The 18,361-nt window shown below is 54.4% G+C and overlaps 1 protein-coding gene across 1 annotated transcript in view; it reads right to left on the bottom strand.

Moving 5' to 3' along the window:
• The window catches only part of LOC147084860 (cytochrome P450 2B9-like), a 98,002-nt gene that overhangs the window by 29,556 nt on the left and 50,085 nt on the right, over positions 1-18,361 (bottom strand). The window contains exons 5-6 of the mRNA XM_085979568.1: positions 17,513-17,689; positions 2,935-3,076 (exon numbers count right to left, since the gene is read on the bottom strand). Of these exons, the coding sequence (XP_085835694.1) occupies positions 2,935-3,076; positions 17,513-17,689 (319 nt within the window). The remainder of the gene's footprint in view (positions 1-2,934; positions 3,077-17,512; positions 17,690-18,361) is intronic.

Below are 18,361 nucleotides of genomic sequence, written 5' to 3'. Positions count from 1 at the left end.
ACTATTCAATCCCTCTACCGGAGCAGCTGTTTCAGCGGTCTGTTGTTCTACGTTGACGTGAGTCAGCGTACTTTTGGCATCCAAGGGCTGCTCTGTTGCAGTCATCTCAGTCTGTGTTGCCACCTCAGCTCTTCCAATAACCTTTGAGAGCTCCGAACCCCTTTCGTTTGAATATTGAAGTTCGTGTTCAAGTTTTTCCCATTTCAGAGTCCTGTCCTTCAGCATATGCAGGAGTTGGCTGACCGTTAACTCCTCTGACATCAGACATTTTGTGTGCTCCTGCTCCATTTTCTCCATCAGCTGCTTCTGTTGTCTTTCCAGATTCTCCAACTCTATATCAAAGAACTCTTTCGTTGCATTCAACTCTTGCTCAAAACGGCGAAGCATTTGTTGTAATTGCTGTTGTAGTTTGAAATGGAGTTGAGTTCGAGCCCGATGTCCCTCAGAAATGGGCACATCAGTAGACTTGCCAGACTCAGAATCCACAGTTAAACTATGTTGTTGTTGCTCAGTGGAATTCTGTGCTGAAAGTTTGTCTTTTGCACCTGAGTTGGGCTTACCATCATCCGTTCCAGAGTCTGGGCCGACTATCTTCACCGAGTTCTCACTCGTTATTGTTTGTAGGAAATGCCAGTCCATATTCATTTTCCTAATCCACTCCCGTCCTAGTAGTGGAGAACCTCCTTCAGATATCACATATAAGTCCATTATTTGACTGTCTTCGCCCTTGTGGACCACTGCAACCTCTATTTTCCCGATGGGGTACACTCTTTGCCCCGTGTATGTTTTCAATATAATCCCCGTATCCTGTAGGGGAATATGTTGGAATAACTTTCCGTAATCTTTCTTATTTATGACCGTCAATGCCGATCCAGTGTCCAATTCCAGTTTTACTTGGACTCCTTCTATCTGAAGAGTGACCCAAATTGTCTGGAGGTCTGTACCCTTACCAGCGTTGAGTACTCTTAAGCTAGCCAGTTCATTACAGCTTAAGCTAGCCAGTTCATTACTGCTAGCGTCTGAATCGGACTCCTGTTCGGTCACCTTGTGTACCTTTGCGTATTTTCCTTGCGGTGACTTCTTGTTGCTGGTCTTCTTCCCTGACCTGCATACTCTAGCTATATGTCCAAGCCTACCACAAGTTCTACATTCTTGGTTTTTAAACCAACACTGGTTCTGATCATGCGTTGTCTTTCCACAATGATAACATTTGCCAGAACTCACACCCAATTTGTGTGCACTGAGCTCCGGTGACCGTAGCTGCATTACTGCCGTGCCTCTCGCTGCGGCTTCGTGTGCTGCTGCCATAGTGACCGCCTTCTCAAGCGTCAGCTCATTCTCCTTGAGCAGTCGCTTTTGTGTATCCTGTTTAAATAAACCACACACAAATTTGTCTCGTAGTGCATCTGTCAGTCCCGTTCCAAACTGGCAATATTTCGCTAATTTACGCAATTCCAGCAAATAATCAGCATTGCTTTCATGCTGTAGCTGCCTTCTGTCGTAAAATGTAAATCGTTCCGCTAGCATCAGCGGCGTGGGGTTTAGATGATCTTTCAGGACAGTAACAATCTCATCGAACGTCTTATCCGCCGGTTCATCTGGTGATAACAGGTGTTTCAATTGCCCGTATGTCTTCGCACCCATTAAATTTAATAATGTTAGAGCTTTATCTTGGTCATGAATTTTATTGGCCTTACAATAATTTTTTACTCTTTCAACATATATGGCCCAATCTTCGAGGTCACTATCAAAGGTGCTAATATTCCCGTGTTTAGGCATTGTAGATTTGCAATTTCTCAGATTTTTTTTTTTTTACTGCTATCCAAGATGGTGGCTTCCCGTTCTTGCCGTCGTCCTCCGCCCACAAAATGGCGGTTTTCCCGCGCTTGGCGGTCTTCACCCGTCCCCCAACGCCGTCTCCCTTCAGCCCCCGAGTGCGGCCCTTATCTTCGCCGTGATCGCCCGAGTGCGGCCCTTATCAGCGGATGCGATCGCTGGATCGCGAAGCGGCTCTCGGCTCTTATCAGGAGATGCGATCACTCTGTTGAAATGCCTCCCGCTCGAAGCGGCTCTCGCGCCCTATTCCTCCAGCTCCCCCAGCCCCGTTCGTGCGGCCAACGCGGTCGACTGCCTGTCGCGTCGCTGCCCGGCTCAGACAACGGCTTACCCACCACCAAGCTGGAGAAGAAGCTGACGGTCGCCGATGGAGGCTCCGAGGTCAGGATGTCTTCCAGTGGGGTGGAGAGGGTGGAAACCTCTCTGCAACGTCCTGGCTGTGGACGAAGCTGCCGTGGAGTGACTGCCGCAGGGTCCGAATCAGACTCGTCGCCAGTGTTAAATCTGTGAGTTGTTCAAGTAATTAATACTGAGACTTAATCAGTAACAATAAAACAGGTCTTTACTGGTTGGAGGTAGGGACTATACGTAGGTCTTTACTTCATGCCCACAGGCGGGAACTGAGGGGAGATCAGTACCCACAGTACTATTTATACCCCTATGGCCAGGAGTGGTACTGCGTATCACTACGCCCTACAAGTAGTGCAGTCCTGTCCATAGGTTCAAAGTAGCACACATATTACATACACAACACTATGCATGCCTCAACATGTCTCGGCTGGCTCCACCCACAGGCACCAGGTATAAAGGTGATTGACCTGCAGCCCCCTGCCTTCTTGGAACCCAGTCAACCACGAGAGACATGCTCTGTTCTTTGCTAATAAAAGCCTTTAGTTACTCTCCTAACTCTCCGTCTTTTATGAGTAATTGATAGCGCATCAAGGGTACTGAATTTGGATGATCAGCCATGATCTCATTGAATGGCGGAGCAGGCTCGAGGGGCCGAATGGCCGACTCCTGCTCCTATCTTCTATGTTTCTATGTTTTATGCCCCAGTGAACTGCATTGCTGTCTCTAAAGTTAGCCAGTAGAGCTTGCCTTGAATGTGCGGGTTCCTGATGAGGACTTGCAGCCCTCGCTGCACAGTGACGCTTGTAGTCTCGGTCCCAGCCATGAAGATGTTAAGTATACTGATGAGCATGTTCTGGGGGGTGAACTCGGTGTTGGAATTCCCATTCTCCTGCCAGGGTAGAGAACAGGTACGAACGACAGCAACAAGGAATGAGACACAATCTCCACACAAGGGCTAAATTATTTCCCGATCTCTCCCCGTAGCCCTGTATCAATCCCAAACTAATCCCACTGCCCCGCTCTCTCCCCATAGCCCTGTATCAATCCCCAAACTAATCCCACTGTCCCACTCTCTCCCCGTAGCCCTGTATCAATCCCCAAACTAATCCCACTGCCCTGCTCTCTCCCCATAGCCCTGTATTAATCCCAAACTAATCCCACTGTCCCGCTCTCTCCCCGTAGCCCTGTATCAATCCCCAAACTAATCCCACTGCCCCGCTCTCTCCCCATAGCCCTGTATCAATCCCCAAACTAATCCCACTGCCCCGCTCTCTCCCCATAGCCCTGTATCAGTCCCCAAACTAATCCCACTGCCCAGCTCTCTCCCCATAGCCCTGTATCAATCCCCAAACTAATCACATTGCCCCGCTCTCTCCCCATAGCCCTGTATCAATCACAAACTAATTCCACTGCCCCGCTCTCTCCCCATAGCCCTGTATCAATCCCCAAACTAATCACACTGCCCCGCTCTCTCCCCATAGCCCTGCATCAATCCGCAAACTAATCCCACTGCCCCGCTCTCTCCCCATAGCCCTGTATCAATCCCCAAACTAACCTCACAGCCCCGCTCTCTCCCCTTAGCCCTGTGTCAATCCCCAAACTAATCCCACTGCCCCGCTCTCTCCCCATAGCCCTGTGTTAATCCCCAGACTAATCCCACTGCCCACTCTCTCCCCATAGCCCTGTATCAATCACCAAACTAATCCCACTGCCCCGCTATCTCCCCATAGCCCTGTATCAATCCCCAAACTAATCCCACTGCCCCGCTCTCTCCCCATAACTATGTTTCAATCCCCAAACTTATCCCACTGCCCCGCTATCTCCCCATAGCCCTGTATCAATCCCCAAACTAATCCCACTGCCCGCTCCCTCCCCATAGCCCTGTATCAATCCCAAACTAATCCCACTGCCCCACTCTCTCCCCATAGCCCTGTATCAATCCCCAAACTAATCCCACTGCCCCGCTCTCTCCCCATAGCGCTGTATCAATCACCAAACTAATCCCACTGCCCCGCTCCCTCCCCATAGCCCTGTATCAATCACCAAACTAATCCCACTGCCCCGCTCTCTCCCCATAGCCCTCTATCAATCCCCAAACTAATCCCACTGCCCGCTCCCTCCCCATAGCCCTGTATCAATCACCAAACTAATCCCACTGCCCCGCTATCTCACCATAGTCCTTTATGAATCCACAAACTAATCCCACTGCCCCGCTCTCTCCCCATAGCCCCGTATCAATACCAAACTAATCCCATTGGAGGAGTAGAGAGATCTTGGGGTTTGTAGGGCTGGAGGTGGATACATAGGGAAGGGGCGAGGGCCATGGAGGGATTTGAACAGGAGGATGAGAATTGTAGGGCTAGAGGAGGTTACAGAGATAGGGAGGGGGCGAGGGCCATGGAGGGATTTGAACAGGAGGATGAGAATTGTAGGGGCTGGAGGAGGTTACAGAGATAGGGAGGGGGCGAGGGCCATGGAGGGATTTGAAAAGGAGGATGAGAATTGTAGGGCTGGAGGAGGTTACAGAGATAGGGAGGGGGGCGAGGGCCAGGGAGGGATTTGAAGAGGAGGATGAGAATTGTAGGGGCTGGAGGAGGTTACAGAGATAGGGAGGGGGCGAGGGCCATGGAGGGATTTGAACAGGAGGATGAGAATTGTAGGGCTGGAGGAGGTTACAGAGATAGGGAGGGGGGCGAGGGCCAGGGAGGGATTTGAAGAGGAGGATGAGAATTGTAGGGGCTGGAAGCGGTTGCAGAGATAGGGAGGGACGAGTGCCATGGAGGGATTTGAACAGGAGGATGAGAATTGTAGGGGCTGGAAGAGGTTACAGAGATAGGGAGGGGGCGAGGGGCCATGGAGAGATTTGAACAGGAGGATGAGAATTATAGGGGCTGGAGGAGGTTACAGAGATAGGGAGGGGGCGAGGGCCATGGAGGGATTTGAACAGGAGGATGAGAATTATAGGAGCTGGAGGAGGTTACAGAGATAGGAAGGGGGGCGAGGGCCATGGAGGGATTTGAACAGGAGGATGAGAATTGTAGGGGCTGGAGGTGGTTACAAAGATAGGGAGGCGGCGAGGGCCATGGTGGGACTTGAACAGGATGATGAGAATTGTAGGGGCTGGAGGAGGTTACAGAGATAGGGAGGGGGCGAGGGGCCATGGAGGGATTTGAACAGGAGGATGAGAATTGTAGGGCTGGAGGAGGTTACAGAGATAGGGAGGGGGCGAGGGCCATGGAGGGATTTGAACAGGAGGATGAGAATTATAGGAGCTGGAGGAGGTTACAGAGATAGGGAGGGGACGACGGGCCATGGAGGGATTTGAACAGGAGGATGAGAATTGTAGGGGCTGAAGGAGGTTACAGAGGTAGGGAGGGGGCGAGGGCCATGGAGGAATTTGAACAGGAGGATGAGAATTGTAGGGCTGGAGGAGGTTACAGAGATAGTAAGGGGGCCGAGGGGCCATGGAGGGATTTGAACAGGAGGATGAGAATTGTAGGGGCTGGAGGAGGTTACAGAAATAGGGAGGGGCGAGGGCCATGGAGGGATTTGAACAGGAGGATGAGAATTGTAGGGGCTGGAGGAGGTTACAGAGATAGGGAGGGGCGAGGGCCATGGAGGGATTTGAACAGGAGGATGAGAATTGTAGGGGCTGGAGGAGGTTACAGAGGTAGGGAGGGGGCGGGGCCATGGAGGAATTTGAACAGGAGGCTGAGATTTGTAGGGCTGGAGGAGGTTACAGAGATAGGGAGGGGGCGAGGGCCATGGAGGGATTTGAACTTGAGGATGTGAATTGTAGGGGCTGGAGGAGGTTACAGAGATGGGGAGGGGGCAAGGGGCCATGGAGGGATTTGAACAGGAGGATGAGAATTGTAGGGGCTGGAGGAGGTTACAGAGATAGGTAGGGGGCGACGGGCCATGGAGCGATTTGAACAGGAGGATGAAAATTGTAGGCGCTGGAGGCGGTTACAGAGATAGGGAGGGGGCAAAGGCCATGGAGGGATTTGAACAGGAGGATGAGAATTCTAGGGGCTGGAGGAGGTTACAGAGATGGGGAGGGGGCGAGGGGCCATGGAGGGATTTGAACAGGAGGATGAGAATTCTAGGGCTGGAGGAGGTTACAGAGATCGGGAGGGGGCGAGGGGCCATGGAGGGATTTCAACAGGAGGATGAGAATTGTAGCGGCTGGAGGAGGTTACAGAGATCGGGAGGGGGCGAGGGCCATGGAGTGATTTGAACAGGAGGATGAAAATTGTAGGGGCTGGAGGAGGTTACAGAGATAGGGAGGGGGCGAGGGCCATGGAGTGATTTGAACAGGAGGATGAGAATTGTAGGGGCTGGAGGAGGTTACAGAGCTAGGGAGGGGGTGAGGGGCCATGGAGGGATTTGAACAGGAGGCTGAGAATTGTAGGGCTGGAGGAGGTTACAGAGATAGGGAGGGGGCGAGGGGCCATGGAGGGATTTGAACAGGAGGATGAGAATTGTAGGGCTGGAGGAGTTTACAGAGATAGGGAGGGGGCGAGGGCCATGGAGGGATTTGAACAGGAGGATGAGAATTGTAGGGGCTGGAGGAGGTTACAGAGATAGGGAGGGGGTAAGGGCCATGGAGGGATTTGAACAGGAGGATGAGAATTGTAGGGGCTGGAGGAGGTTACAGAGATAGGGAGGGGGTGAGGGGCCATGGAGGGATTTGGACAGGAGGATGAGAATTGTAGGGGCTGGAGGTGGTAACAGAGATAGGGAGGGGGTGAGGGCCATGGAGGGATTTGAATAGGAGGATGAGAATTGTAGGGCTGGAGGAGATTACAGAGATAGGGAGGGGGCAAGGGCCATGGAGGGATTTTGAACAGGAGGATGAGAATTGTAGGGGCTGGAGGAGGTTATAGCGATAGGGAGGGGGCGAGGGCCATGGAGGGATTTGAACAGGAGGATGAGAATTGTAGGGGCTGGAGGAGGTTACAGAGATAGGGAGGGGGTGAGGGGCCATGGAGGGATTTGAACAGGAGGATGAGAATTGTCGGGGCTGCAGGAGGTTACAGAGATAGGGAGGGGGCAAGGGCCATGGAGCGATTTGAACAGGAGGATGAGAATTGTAGGGCTGGAGGAGATTACAGAGATAGGGAGGGGGCAAGGGCCATGGAGGGATTTGAACAGGAGGATGAGAATTGTAGGGGCTGGAGGAGGTTACAGCGATAGGGAGGGGTGCGAGGGCCATGGAGGGATTTGAACAGGAGGATGAGAATTGTAGTGGCTGGAGGAGGTTACAGTGATAGGGAGGGGGCGAGGGCCATGGAGGGATTTGAACAGGAGGATGAGAATTGTAGGGGCTGGAGGAGGTTACAGAGATAGGGAGGGGGTGAGGGCCATGGAGGGATTTGAACAGGAGGATGAGAATTGTAGGGGCTGGAGGAGGTTACAGAGATAGGGAGGGGGTGAGGGGCCATGGAGGGATTTGAACAGGAGGATGAGAATTGTAGGGCCTGGAGGAGGTTACAGAGATCGGGAGGGGGCGAGGGGCCATGGAGAGATTTGAACAGGAGGATGAGAATTGTAGGGGTTGGAGGAGGTTACAGAGATCGGGAGGGGGCGAGGGGCCATGGAGGGATTTGAACAGGAGGATGAGAATTGTAGGGCTGGAGGAGGTTACAGAGATAGGGACGGGGCGAGTGGCCATGGAGGGATTTGAACAGGAGGATGAGAATTGTAGGGCTGGAGGAGGTTACAGAGATAGGGAAGGGGCGAGGGCCATGGAGGGATTTGAACAGGAGGATGAGAATTGTAGGGCTGGAGGAGGTTACACAGATAGGGATGGGGGCGAGGGCCATGGAAGGATTTGAACAGGAGGATGAGAATTGTAGGACTGGAGGAGGTTACAGAGATAGGGATGGGGGCGAGGGGCCATGGAGGGATTGGAACAGGAGGATGAGAATTGTAGGGCTGGAGGAGGTTACAGAGATAGGGAGGGAGCGAGGGCCATGGAGGGATTTGAACAGGAGGATGAGAATTGTAGGGGCTGGAGGAGGTTACAGAGATAGGGAGGGGGTGAGGGCCATGGAGGGATTTGAACAGGAGGATGAGAATTGTAGGGGCTGGAGGAGGTTACAGAGATAGGGAGGGGGTGAGGGGCCATGGAGGGATTTGAACAGGAGGATGAGAATTGTAGGGGCTGGAGGACGTTACAGAGATAGGGAGGGGGTGAGGGCCACGGAGGGATTTGAACAGGAGGATGAGAATTGTAGGGCTGGAGGAGTTTACAGAGATAGGGAGGGGGCGAGGGCCATGGAGGGATTTGAACAGGAGGATGAGAATTGTAGGGATGGAGGAGGTTACAGAGAAAGGGAGGGGGTGAGGGCCATGGAGGGATTTGAACAGGAGGATGAGAATTGTAGGGGCTGGAGGAGGTTACAGAGATAGGGAGGGGGTGAGGGCCATGGAGGGATTTGAACAGGAGGATGAGAATTGTAGGGCTGGAGGAGATTACAGAGATAGGGAGGGGGCAAGGGCCATGGAGGGATTTGAACAGGAGGATGAGAATTGTAGGGGCTGGAGGAGGTTATAGCGATAGGGAGGGGTGCGAGGGGCCATGGAGGGATTTGAACAGGAGGATGAGAATTGTAGGGGCTGGAGGAGGTTACAGAGATAGGGAGGGGGCGAGGGCCATGGAGGGATTTGAACAGGAGGATGAGAATTGTAGGGCTGGAGGAGGTTACAGAGATAGGGAGAGGGGCGAGGGGCCATGGAGGGATTTGAACAGGAGGATGAGAATTGTGGGGCTGGAGGAGGTTACAGACATGGGGAGGGGGTGAGGGCCATGGAGGGATTTGAACAGGCGGATGAGAATTGTAGGGGCTGGAGGAGGTTACAGAGCTAGGGAGGGGGTGAGGGGCCATGGAGGGATTTGAACAGGAGGATGAGAATTGTCGGGGCTGGAGGAGGTTACAGAGATAGGGAGGGCCTGAGGGCCATGGAGCGATTTGAACAGGAGGATGAGAATTGTAGGGCTGGAGGAGGTTACAGAGGTAGGGAGGGGGAAGGGCCATGGAGGGATTTGAACAGGAGGATGAGAATTCTAGGGGCTGGAGGAGGTTACAGAGATGGGGAGGGGGCGAGGGGCCATGGAGGGATTTGAACAGGAGGATGAGAATTCTAGGGCTGGAGGAGGTTACAGAGATCGGGAGGGGGCGAGGGGCCATGGAGGGATTTCAACAGGAGGATGAGAATTGTAGCGGCTGGAGGAGGTTACAGAGATCGGGAGGGGGCGAGGGCCATGGAGTGATTTGAACAGGAGGATGAGAATTGTAGGGGCTGGAGGAGGTTACAGAGAAAGGGAGGGAGGGAGGGCCATGGAGGGATTTCAACAGGAGGATGAAAATTGTAGGGGCTGGAGGAGGTTACAGAGATAGGGAGGGGGTGAGGGGCCATGGAGGGATTTGAACAGGAGGATGAGAATTGTAGGGGCTGGAGGAGGTTACAGAGATAGGGAGGGGGCGAGGGCCATGGAGTGATTTGAACAGGAGGATGAGAATTGTAGGGGCTGGAGGAGGTTACAGAGCTAGGGAGGGGGTGAGGGGCCATGGAGGGATTTGAACAGGAGGCTGAGAATTGTAGGGCTGGAGGAGGTTACAGAGATAGGGAGGGGGCGAGGGGCCATGGAGGGATTTGAACAGGAGGATGAGAATTGTAGGGCTGGAGGAGTTTACAGAGATAGGGAGGGGGCGAGGGCCATGGAGGGATTTGAACAGGAGGATGAGAATTGTAGGGGCTGGAGGAGGTTACAGAGATAGGGAGGGGGTAAGGGCCATGGAGGGATTTGAACAGGAGGATGAGAATTGTAGGGGCTGGAGGAGGTTACAGAGATAGGGAGGGGGTGAGGGGCCATGGAGGGATTTGGACAGGAGGATGAGAATTGTAGGGGCTGGAGGTGGTAACAGAGATAGGGAGGGGGTGAGGGCCATGGAGGGATTTGAATAGGAGGATGAGAATTGTAGGGCTGGAGGAGATTACAGAGATAGGGAGGGGGCAAGGGCCATGGAGGGATTTTGAACAGGAGGATGAGAATTGTAGGGGCTGGAGGAGGTTATAGCGATAGGGAGGGGGCGAGGGCCATGGAGGGATTTGAACAGGAGGATGAGAATTGTAGGGGCTGGAGGAGGTTACAGAGATAGGGAGGGGGTGAGGGGCCATGGAGGGATTTGAACAGGAGGATGAGAATTGTCGGGGCTGCAGGAGGTTACAGAGATAGGGAGGGGGCAAGGGCCATGGAGCGATTTGAACAGGAGGATGAGAATTGTAGGGCTGGAGGAGATTACAGAGATAGGGAGGGGGCAAGGGCCATGGAGGGATTTGAACAGGAGGATGAGAATTGTAGGGGCTGGAGGAGGTTACAGCGATAGGGAGGGGTGCGAGGGCCATGGAGGGATTTGAACAGGAGGATGAGAATTGTAGTGGCTGGAGGAGGTTACAGTGATAGGGAGGGGGCGAGGGCCATGGAGGGATTTGAACAGGAGGATGAGAATTGTAGGGGCTGGAGGAGGTTACAGAGATAGGGAGGGGGTGAGGGCCATGGAGGGATTTGAACAGGAGGATGAGAATTGTAGGGGCTGGAGGAGGTTACAGAGATAGGGAGGGGGTGAGGGGCCATGGAGGGATTTGAACAGGAGGATGAGAATTGTAGGGCCTGGAGGAGGTTACAGAGATCGGGAGGGGGCGAGGGGCCATGGAGAGATTTGAACAGGAGGATGAGAATTGTAGGGGTTGGAGGAGGTTACAGAGATCGGGAGGGGGCGAGGGGCCATGGAGGGATTTGAACAGGAGGATGAGAATTGTAGGGCTGGAGGAGGTTACAGAGATAGGGACGGGGCGAGTGGCCATGGAGGGATTTGAACAGGAGGATGAGAATTGTAGGGCTGGAGGAGGTTACAGAGATAGGGAAGGGGCGAGGGCCATGGAGGGATTTGAACAGGAGGATGAGAATTGTAGGGCTGGAGGAGGTTACACAGATAGGGATGGGGGCGAGGGCCATGGAAGGATTTGAACAGGAGGATGAGAATTGTAGGACTGGAGGAGGTTACAGAGATAGGGATGGGGGCGAGGGGCCATGGAGGGATTGGAACAGGAGGATGAGAATTGTAGGGCTGGAGGAGGTTACAGAGATAGGGAGGGAGCGAGGGCCATGGAGGGATTTGAACAGGAGGATGAGAATTGTAGGGGCTGGAGGAGGTTACAGAGATAGGGAGGGGGTGAGGGCCATGGAGGGATTTGAACAGGAGGATGAGAATTGTAGGGGCTGGAGGAGGTTACAGAGATAGGGAGGGGGTGAGGGGCCATGGAGGGATTTGAACAGGAGGATGAGAATTGTAGGGGCTGGAGGACGTTACAGAGATAGGGAGGGGGTGAGGGCCACGGAGGGATTTGAACAGGAGGATGAGAATTGTAGGGCTGGAGGAGTTTACAGAGATAGGGAGGGGGCGAGGGCCATGGAGGGATTTGAACAGGAGGATGAGAATTGTAGGGATGGAGGAGGTTACAGAGAAAGGGAGGGGGTGAGGGCCATGGAGGGATTTGAACAGGAGGATGAGAATTGTAGGGGCTGGAGGAGGTTACAGAGATAGGGAGGGGGTGAGGGCCATGGAGGGATTTGAACAGGAGGATGAGAATTGTAGGGCTGGAGGAGATTACAGAGATAGGGAGGGGGCAAGGGCCATGGAGGGATTTGAACAGGAGGATGAGAATTGTAGGGGCTGGAGGAGGTTATAGCGATAGGGAGGGGTGCGAGGGGCCATGGAGGGATTTGAACAGGAGGATGAGAATTGTAGGGGCTGGAGGAGGTTACAGAGATAGGGAGGGGGCGAGGGCCATGGAGGGATTTGAACAGGAGGATGAGAATTGTAGGGCTGGAGGAGGTTACAGAGATAGGGAGAGGGGCGAGGGGCCATGGAGGGATTTGAACAGGAGGATGAGAATTGTGGGGCTGGAGGAGGTTACAGACATGGGGAGGGGGTGAGGGCCATGGAGGGATTTGAACAGGCGGATGAGAATTGTAGGGGCTGGAGGAGGTTACAGAGCTAGGGAGGGGGTGAGGGGCCATGGAGGGATTTGAACAGGAGGATGAGAATTGTCGGGGCTGGAGGAGGTTACAGAGATAGGGAGGGCCTGAGGGCCATGGAGCGATTTGAACAGGAGGATGAGAATTGTAGGGCTGGAGGAGGTTACAGAGGTAGGGAGGGGGAAGGGCCATGGAGGGATTTGAACAGGAGGATGAGAATTGTAGAGGCTGGAGGAGGTTACAGCGATAGGGAGGGGAGCGAGGGGCCATGGAGGGATTTGAACAGGAGGATGAGAATTGTAGCGGCTGGAGGAGGTTACAGAGATAGGGAGGGGGTGAGGGCCATGGAGGGATTTGAACAGGAGGATGAGAATTGTAGGGGCTGGAGGAGGTTACAGAGATAGGGAGGGGGTGAGGGGTCATGGAGGGATTTGAACAGGAGGATGAGAATTGTAGGGCCTGTAGGAGGTTACAGAGATCGGGAGGCGGCGAGGGGCCATGGAGGGATTTGAACAGGAGGATGAGAATTGTAGGGGCTGGAGGAGGTTACAGAAATAGGGAGGGGGGCGAGGGCCATGGAGGAATTTGAACAGGAGGATGAGAATTGTAGGGCTGGAGGAGGTTACAGAGATAGGGAGGGGGCGAGGGCCATGGAGGGATTTGAACAGGAGGATGAGAATTGTAGGGCTGGAGGGGGTTACACAGATAGGGATGGGGGCGAGGGCCATGGAGGGGTTTGAACAGGAGGATGAGAATTGTAGGGCTGGAGGAGGTTACAGAGATAGGGAGGGGGGCGAGGTGCCATGGAGGGATTGGAACAGGAGGATGAGAATTGTAGGGCTGGAGGAGGTTACAGAGATAGGGAGGGAGCGAGGGCCATGGAGGGATTTGAACAGGTGGATGAGAATTGTAGGGCTGGAGGAGGTTATAGAGATAGGGAGGGGGTGAGGGCCATGGAGGGATTTGAACAGGAGGATGAGAATTGTAGGGGCTGGAGGAGGTTACAGAGATAGGGAGGGGGTGAGGGGCCATGGAGGGATTTGAACAGGAGGATGAGAATTGTAGGGCCTGGAGGAGGTTACAGAGATCGGGAGGGGGCGAGGGGCCATGGAGAGATTTGAACCGGAGGATGAGAATTGTAGGGCTGGAGGAGGTTACAGAGATAGGGACGGGGCGAGTGGCCATGGAGGGATTTGAACAGGAGGATGAGAATTGTAGGGCTGGAGGAGGTTACAGAGGTAGGGAAGGGGCGAGGGCCATGGAGGGATTTGAACAGGCGGTTGAGAATTGTAGGGGCTGGAGGAGGTTACAGAGCTCGGGAGGGGGCGAGGGGCCATGGAGGGATTTGAACAGGAGGATGAGAATTGTAGGGGCTGGAGGAGGTTACAGAGATAGGGAGGGGGTGAGGGCCATGGAGCGATTTGAACAGGAGGATGAGAATTGTAGGGGCTGGAGGAGGTTACAGAGATAGGGAGGCGGCGAGGGCCATGGAGGGATTTGAACAGGAGGATGAGAATTGTAGGGGCTGGAGGAGGTTACAGAGATAGGGAGGGGGCGAGGGGCCATGGAGGGATTTGAACAGGAGGATGAGAATTGTAGTGGCTGGGGGAGGTTACAGAGATAGGGAGAGGGCGAGGGCCATGGAGGGATTTGAACAGGAGGATGAGAATTGTAGGGGCTGGAGGAGGTTACAGAGATAGGGAGGGGGCGTGGGGCCATGGAGGGATTTGAACAGGAGGATGAGAATTGTAGTGGCTGGGGGAGGTTACAGAGATAGGGAGGGGGCGAGGGCCATGGAGGGATTTGAACAGGAGGATGAGAATTGTAGGGGCTGGAGGAGGTTACAGAGATAGGGAGGGGGCGAGGGGCCATGGAGGGATTTGAACAGGAGGATGAGAATTGTAGGGCTGGAGGAGGTTACAGAGATAGGGAGGGGGCGACGGGCCATGGAGGGATTTGAACAGGAGGATGAGAATTGTAGGGGCTGGAGGAGGTTACAGAGATAGGGAGGGGGCGACGGGCCATGGAGGGATTTGAACAGGAGGATGAGAATTGTAGTGGCTGGGGGAGGTTACAGAGATAGCGAGGGGGCGAGGGCCATGGAGGGATTTGAACAGGAGGATGAGAATTGTAGGGCTTGAGGTGGTTACAGAGATAGGGAGGAGGCGAGGGCCATGGAGGGATTTGAACAGGAGGATGAGAATTGTAGTGGCTGGGGGAGGTTACAGAGATAGCGAGGGGGCGAGGGGCCATGGAGGGATTTGAACAGGAGGATGAGAATTGTAGTGGCTGGGGGAGGTTACAGAGATAGGGAGGGGCGAGGGCCATGGAGGGATTTGAACAGGAGGATGAGAATTGTAGGGGCTGGGGGAGGTTACAGAGATAGGGAGGGAGCGAGGGCCATGGAGGGATTTGAACAGGAGGATGAGATTTGTAGGGGCTGGAGGAGGTTACAGAGATAGGGAGGGGGGCGAGGGCCATGGAGGGATTTGAACAGGAGGATGAGATTTGTAGGGGCTGGAGGAGGTTACAGAGATAGGGAGGGGGGCGAGGGGCCATGGAGGGATTTGAACAGGAGGATGAGATTTGTAGGGGCTGGAGGAGGTTACAGAGATAGGGAGGGGGCGAGGGGCCATGGAGGGATTTGAACAGGAGGATGAGAATTGTAGGGGCTGGAGGAGGTTACAGAGATAGGGAGGGGGCGAGGGCCATGGAGGGATTTGAACAGGAGGATGAGATTTGTAGGGGCTGGAGGAGGTTACAGAGATAGGGAGGGGGCGAGGGCCATGGAGGGATTTGAACAGGAGGATGAGAATTGTAGGGGCTGGAGGAGGTTACAGAGATAGGGAGGGGGGCGAGGGGCCATGGAGGGATTTGAAGAGGAGGATGAGATTTGTAGGGGCTGGAGGAGGTTACAGAGATAGGGAGGGGGCGAGGGGCCATGGTGGGATTTGAACAGGAGGATGAGAATTGTAGGGCTGGAGGAGGTTACAGAGATAGGGAGGGGGTGAGGGCCATGGAGGGATTTGAACAGGAGGATGAGAATTGTAGGGACTGGAGGAGGTTACAGAGATAGGGAGGGGGCAAGGACCATGGAGGGATTTGAACAGGAGGATGAGAATTGTAGGGGCTGGAGGAGGTTACAGAGATAGGGAGGGGGTGAGGGCCATGGAGGGATTTGAACAGGAGGATGAGAATTGTAGGGGCTGGAGGAGGTTACAGAGATAGGGAGGGGGCGAGGGGCCATGGAGGGATTTGAACAGGAGGATGAGAATTGTAGGGGCTGGAGGAGGTTACAGAGATAGGGAGGGGGCGAGGGCCATGGTGGGATTTGAACAGGAGGATGAGAATTGTAGGGACTGGAGGAGGTTACAGAGATAGGGAGGGGGCGAGGGCCATGGAGGGATTTGAACAGGAGGATGAGAATTGTAGGGGCTGGAGGAGGTTACAGAGATAGGGAGGGGGGCGAGGGGCCATGGTGGGATTTGAACAGGAGGATGAGAATTGTAGGGGCTGGAGGCGGTTACAGAGATAGGGAGGGGGCGAGGGGCCATGGAGGGATTTGAACAGGAGGATGAGAATTGTAGGGGCTGGAGGAGGTTACAGAGATAGGGAGGGGGCGAGGGCCATGGTGGGATTTGAACAGGAGTATGAGATTTGTAGGGGCTGGAGGAGGTTACAGAGATAGGGAGGGGGCGAGGGCCATGGTGGGATTTGAACAGGAGGATGAGAATTGTAGGGGCTGGAGGCGGTTACAGAGATAGGGAGGGGGCGAGCGGCCATGGAGGGATTTGAACAGGAGGATGAGAATTGTAGGGGCTGGAGGAGGTTACAGAGATAGGGAGGGGGCGAGGGGCCATGGAGGGATTTGAACAGGAGGATGAGAATTGTAGGGCTGGAGGAGGTTACAGAGATAGGGAGGGGGCGAGGGGCCATGGAGGGATTTGAACAGGAGGATGAGAATTGTAGAGGCTGGAGGAGGTTACAGAGATAGGGAGGGGGCGAGGGGCCATGGAGGGATTTGAACAGGAGGATGAGAATTGTAGGGCTGGAGGAGGTTACAGAGATAGGGAGGGGGCGAGGGGCCATGGAGGGATTTGAACAGGAGGATGAGAATTGTAGGGGCTGGAGGAGGTTACAGAGATAGGGAGGGGGCGAGGGCCATGGAGGGATTTGAACAGGAGGATGAGAATTGTAGGGGCTGGAGGAGGTTACAGAGATAGGGAGGGGGCGAGGGGCCATGGAGGGATTTGAACAGGAGGATGAGAATTGTAGGGCTGGAGGAGGTTACAGAGATAGGGAGGGGGCGAGGGGCCATGGAGGGATTTGAACAGGAGGATGAGAATTGTAGGGCTGGAGGAGGTTACAGAGATAGGGAGGGAGCGAGGGGCCATGGAGGGATTTGAACAGGAGGATGAGAATTGTAGGGGCTGGAGGAGGTTACAGTGATAGGGAGGGGGCGAGGGGCCATGGAGGGATTTGAACAGGAGGATGAGAATTGTAGGGCTGGAGGAGGTTACAGAGATAGGGAGGGAGCGAGGGGCCATGGAGGGATTTGAACAGGAGGATGAGAATTGTAGGGCTGGAGGAGGTTACAGAGATAGGGAGGGGGGCGAGGGCCATGGAGGGATTTGAACAGGAGGATGAGAATTGTAGGGCTGGAGGAGGTTACAGAGATAGGGAGGGGGCGAGGGGCCATGGAGGGATTTGAACAGGAGGATGTGAATTGTAGGGCTGGAGGAGGTTACAGAGATAGGGAGGGGGGCGAGGGGCCATGGAGGGATTTGAACAGGAGGATGTGAATTGTAGGGCTGGAGGAGGTTACAGAGATAGGGAGGGGGCGAGGGGCCATGGAGGGATTTGAACAGGAGGATGAGAATTGTAGGGGCTGGAGGAGGTTACAGAGATAGGGAGGGGGCGAGGGCCATGGAGGGATTTGAAGAGGAGGATGAGAATTGTAGGGCTGGAGGAGGTTACAGAGATAGGGAGGGGGCGAGGGGCCATGGAGGGATTTGAACAGGAGGATGAGAATTGTAGGGCTGGAGGAGGTTACAGAGATAGGGAGGGGGCGAGGGGCCATGGAGGGATTTGAACAGGAGGATGAGAATTGTAGGGCTGGAGGAGGTTACAGAGATAGGGAGGGGGCGAGGGCCATGGAGGGATTTGAACAGGAGGATGAGAATTGTAGGGGCTGGAGGAGGTTACAGAGATAGGGAGGGGGCGAGGGGCCATGGAGGGATTGTGGTGGGGACCGAAGACAACGGCAGCTTGAGGACTTACCGCCCCCATCTTGTTGATGAAGCAGTCGATGTAGTCCCGGGGTTCGTTGGGGTCGCAGCCCGCCTTGTGTTCCTCAATCAGCTGGGCGATGAAACCCTTCAGCACCTTACCATTGCGAGTAGCCGTTCGGGAAGGGCCCGGCATCACTCTCATTATCTCCGGCATGGCGTTGTACAGCTGAGGCAGTCGGAGCAAAGACGCACAGTCAGCCTTCCCAACCCAACAACACCTTAAATCAGCACGAGCAAATGGAACAATGTATCTAACCCGTGCTGTACCTGCCCTGGGAGTGTTTGATGGGGACAGTGTAGAGGGAGCTTTACTCTGTATCTAACCCGTGCTGTACCTGCCCTGGGAGTGTTTGATGGGACAGTGTAGAGGGAGCTTTACTCTGTATCTAACCCCGTGCTGTACCTGCCCTGGGAGTGTTTGATGGGACAGTGTAGAGGGAGCTTTACTCTGTATCTAACCCCGTGCTGTACCTGCCCTGGGAGTGTTTGATGGGACAGTGTAGAGGGAGCTTTACTCTGTATCTAACCCCGTGCTGTACCTGCCCTGGGAGTGTTTGATGGGACAGTGTAGAGGGAGCTTTACTCTGTATCTAACCCGTGCTGTACCTGCCCTGGGAGTGTTTGATGGGACAGTGTAGAGGGAGCTTTACTCTGTATCTAACCCCGTGCTGTACCTGCCCTGGGAGTGTTTGATGGGACAGTGTAGAGCGACCTTTACTCTGTATCTAACCCCGTGCTGTACCTGCCCTGGGAGTGTTTGATGGGACAGTGTAGAGGGAGCTTTACTCTGTATCTAACCCCGTGCTGTACCTGCCCTGGGAGTGTTTGATGGGACAGT

The sequence above is a fragment of the Somniosus microcephalus genome, unplaced genomic scaffold, assembly GCF_052327205.1.
Source record: "Somniosus microcephalus isolate GS21.2 unplaced genomic scaffold, FLI_Smic_1.0 unresolved_chr9, whole genome shotgun sequence".
NCBI classification, from domain to species: domain Eukaryota; kingdom Metazoa; phylum Chordata; class Chondrichthyes; order Squaliformes; family Somniosidae; genus Somniosus; species Somniosus microcephalus.
The sequence above is the reverse complement of the archived record's forward strand: the minus strand, read 5'-3'. Positions and strand labels throughout refer to the sequence as shown.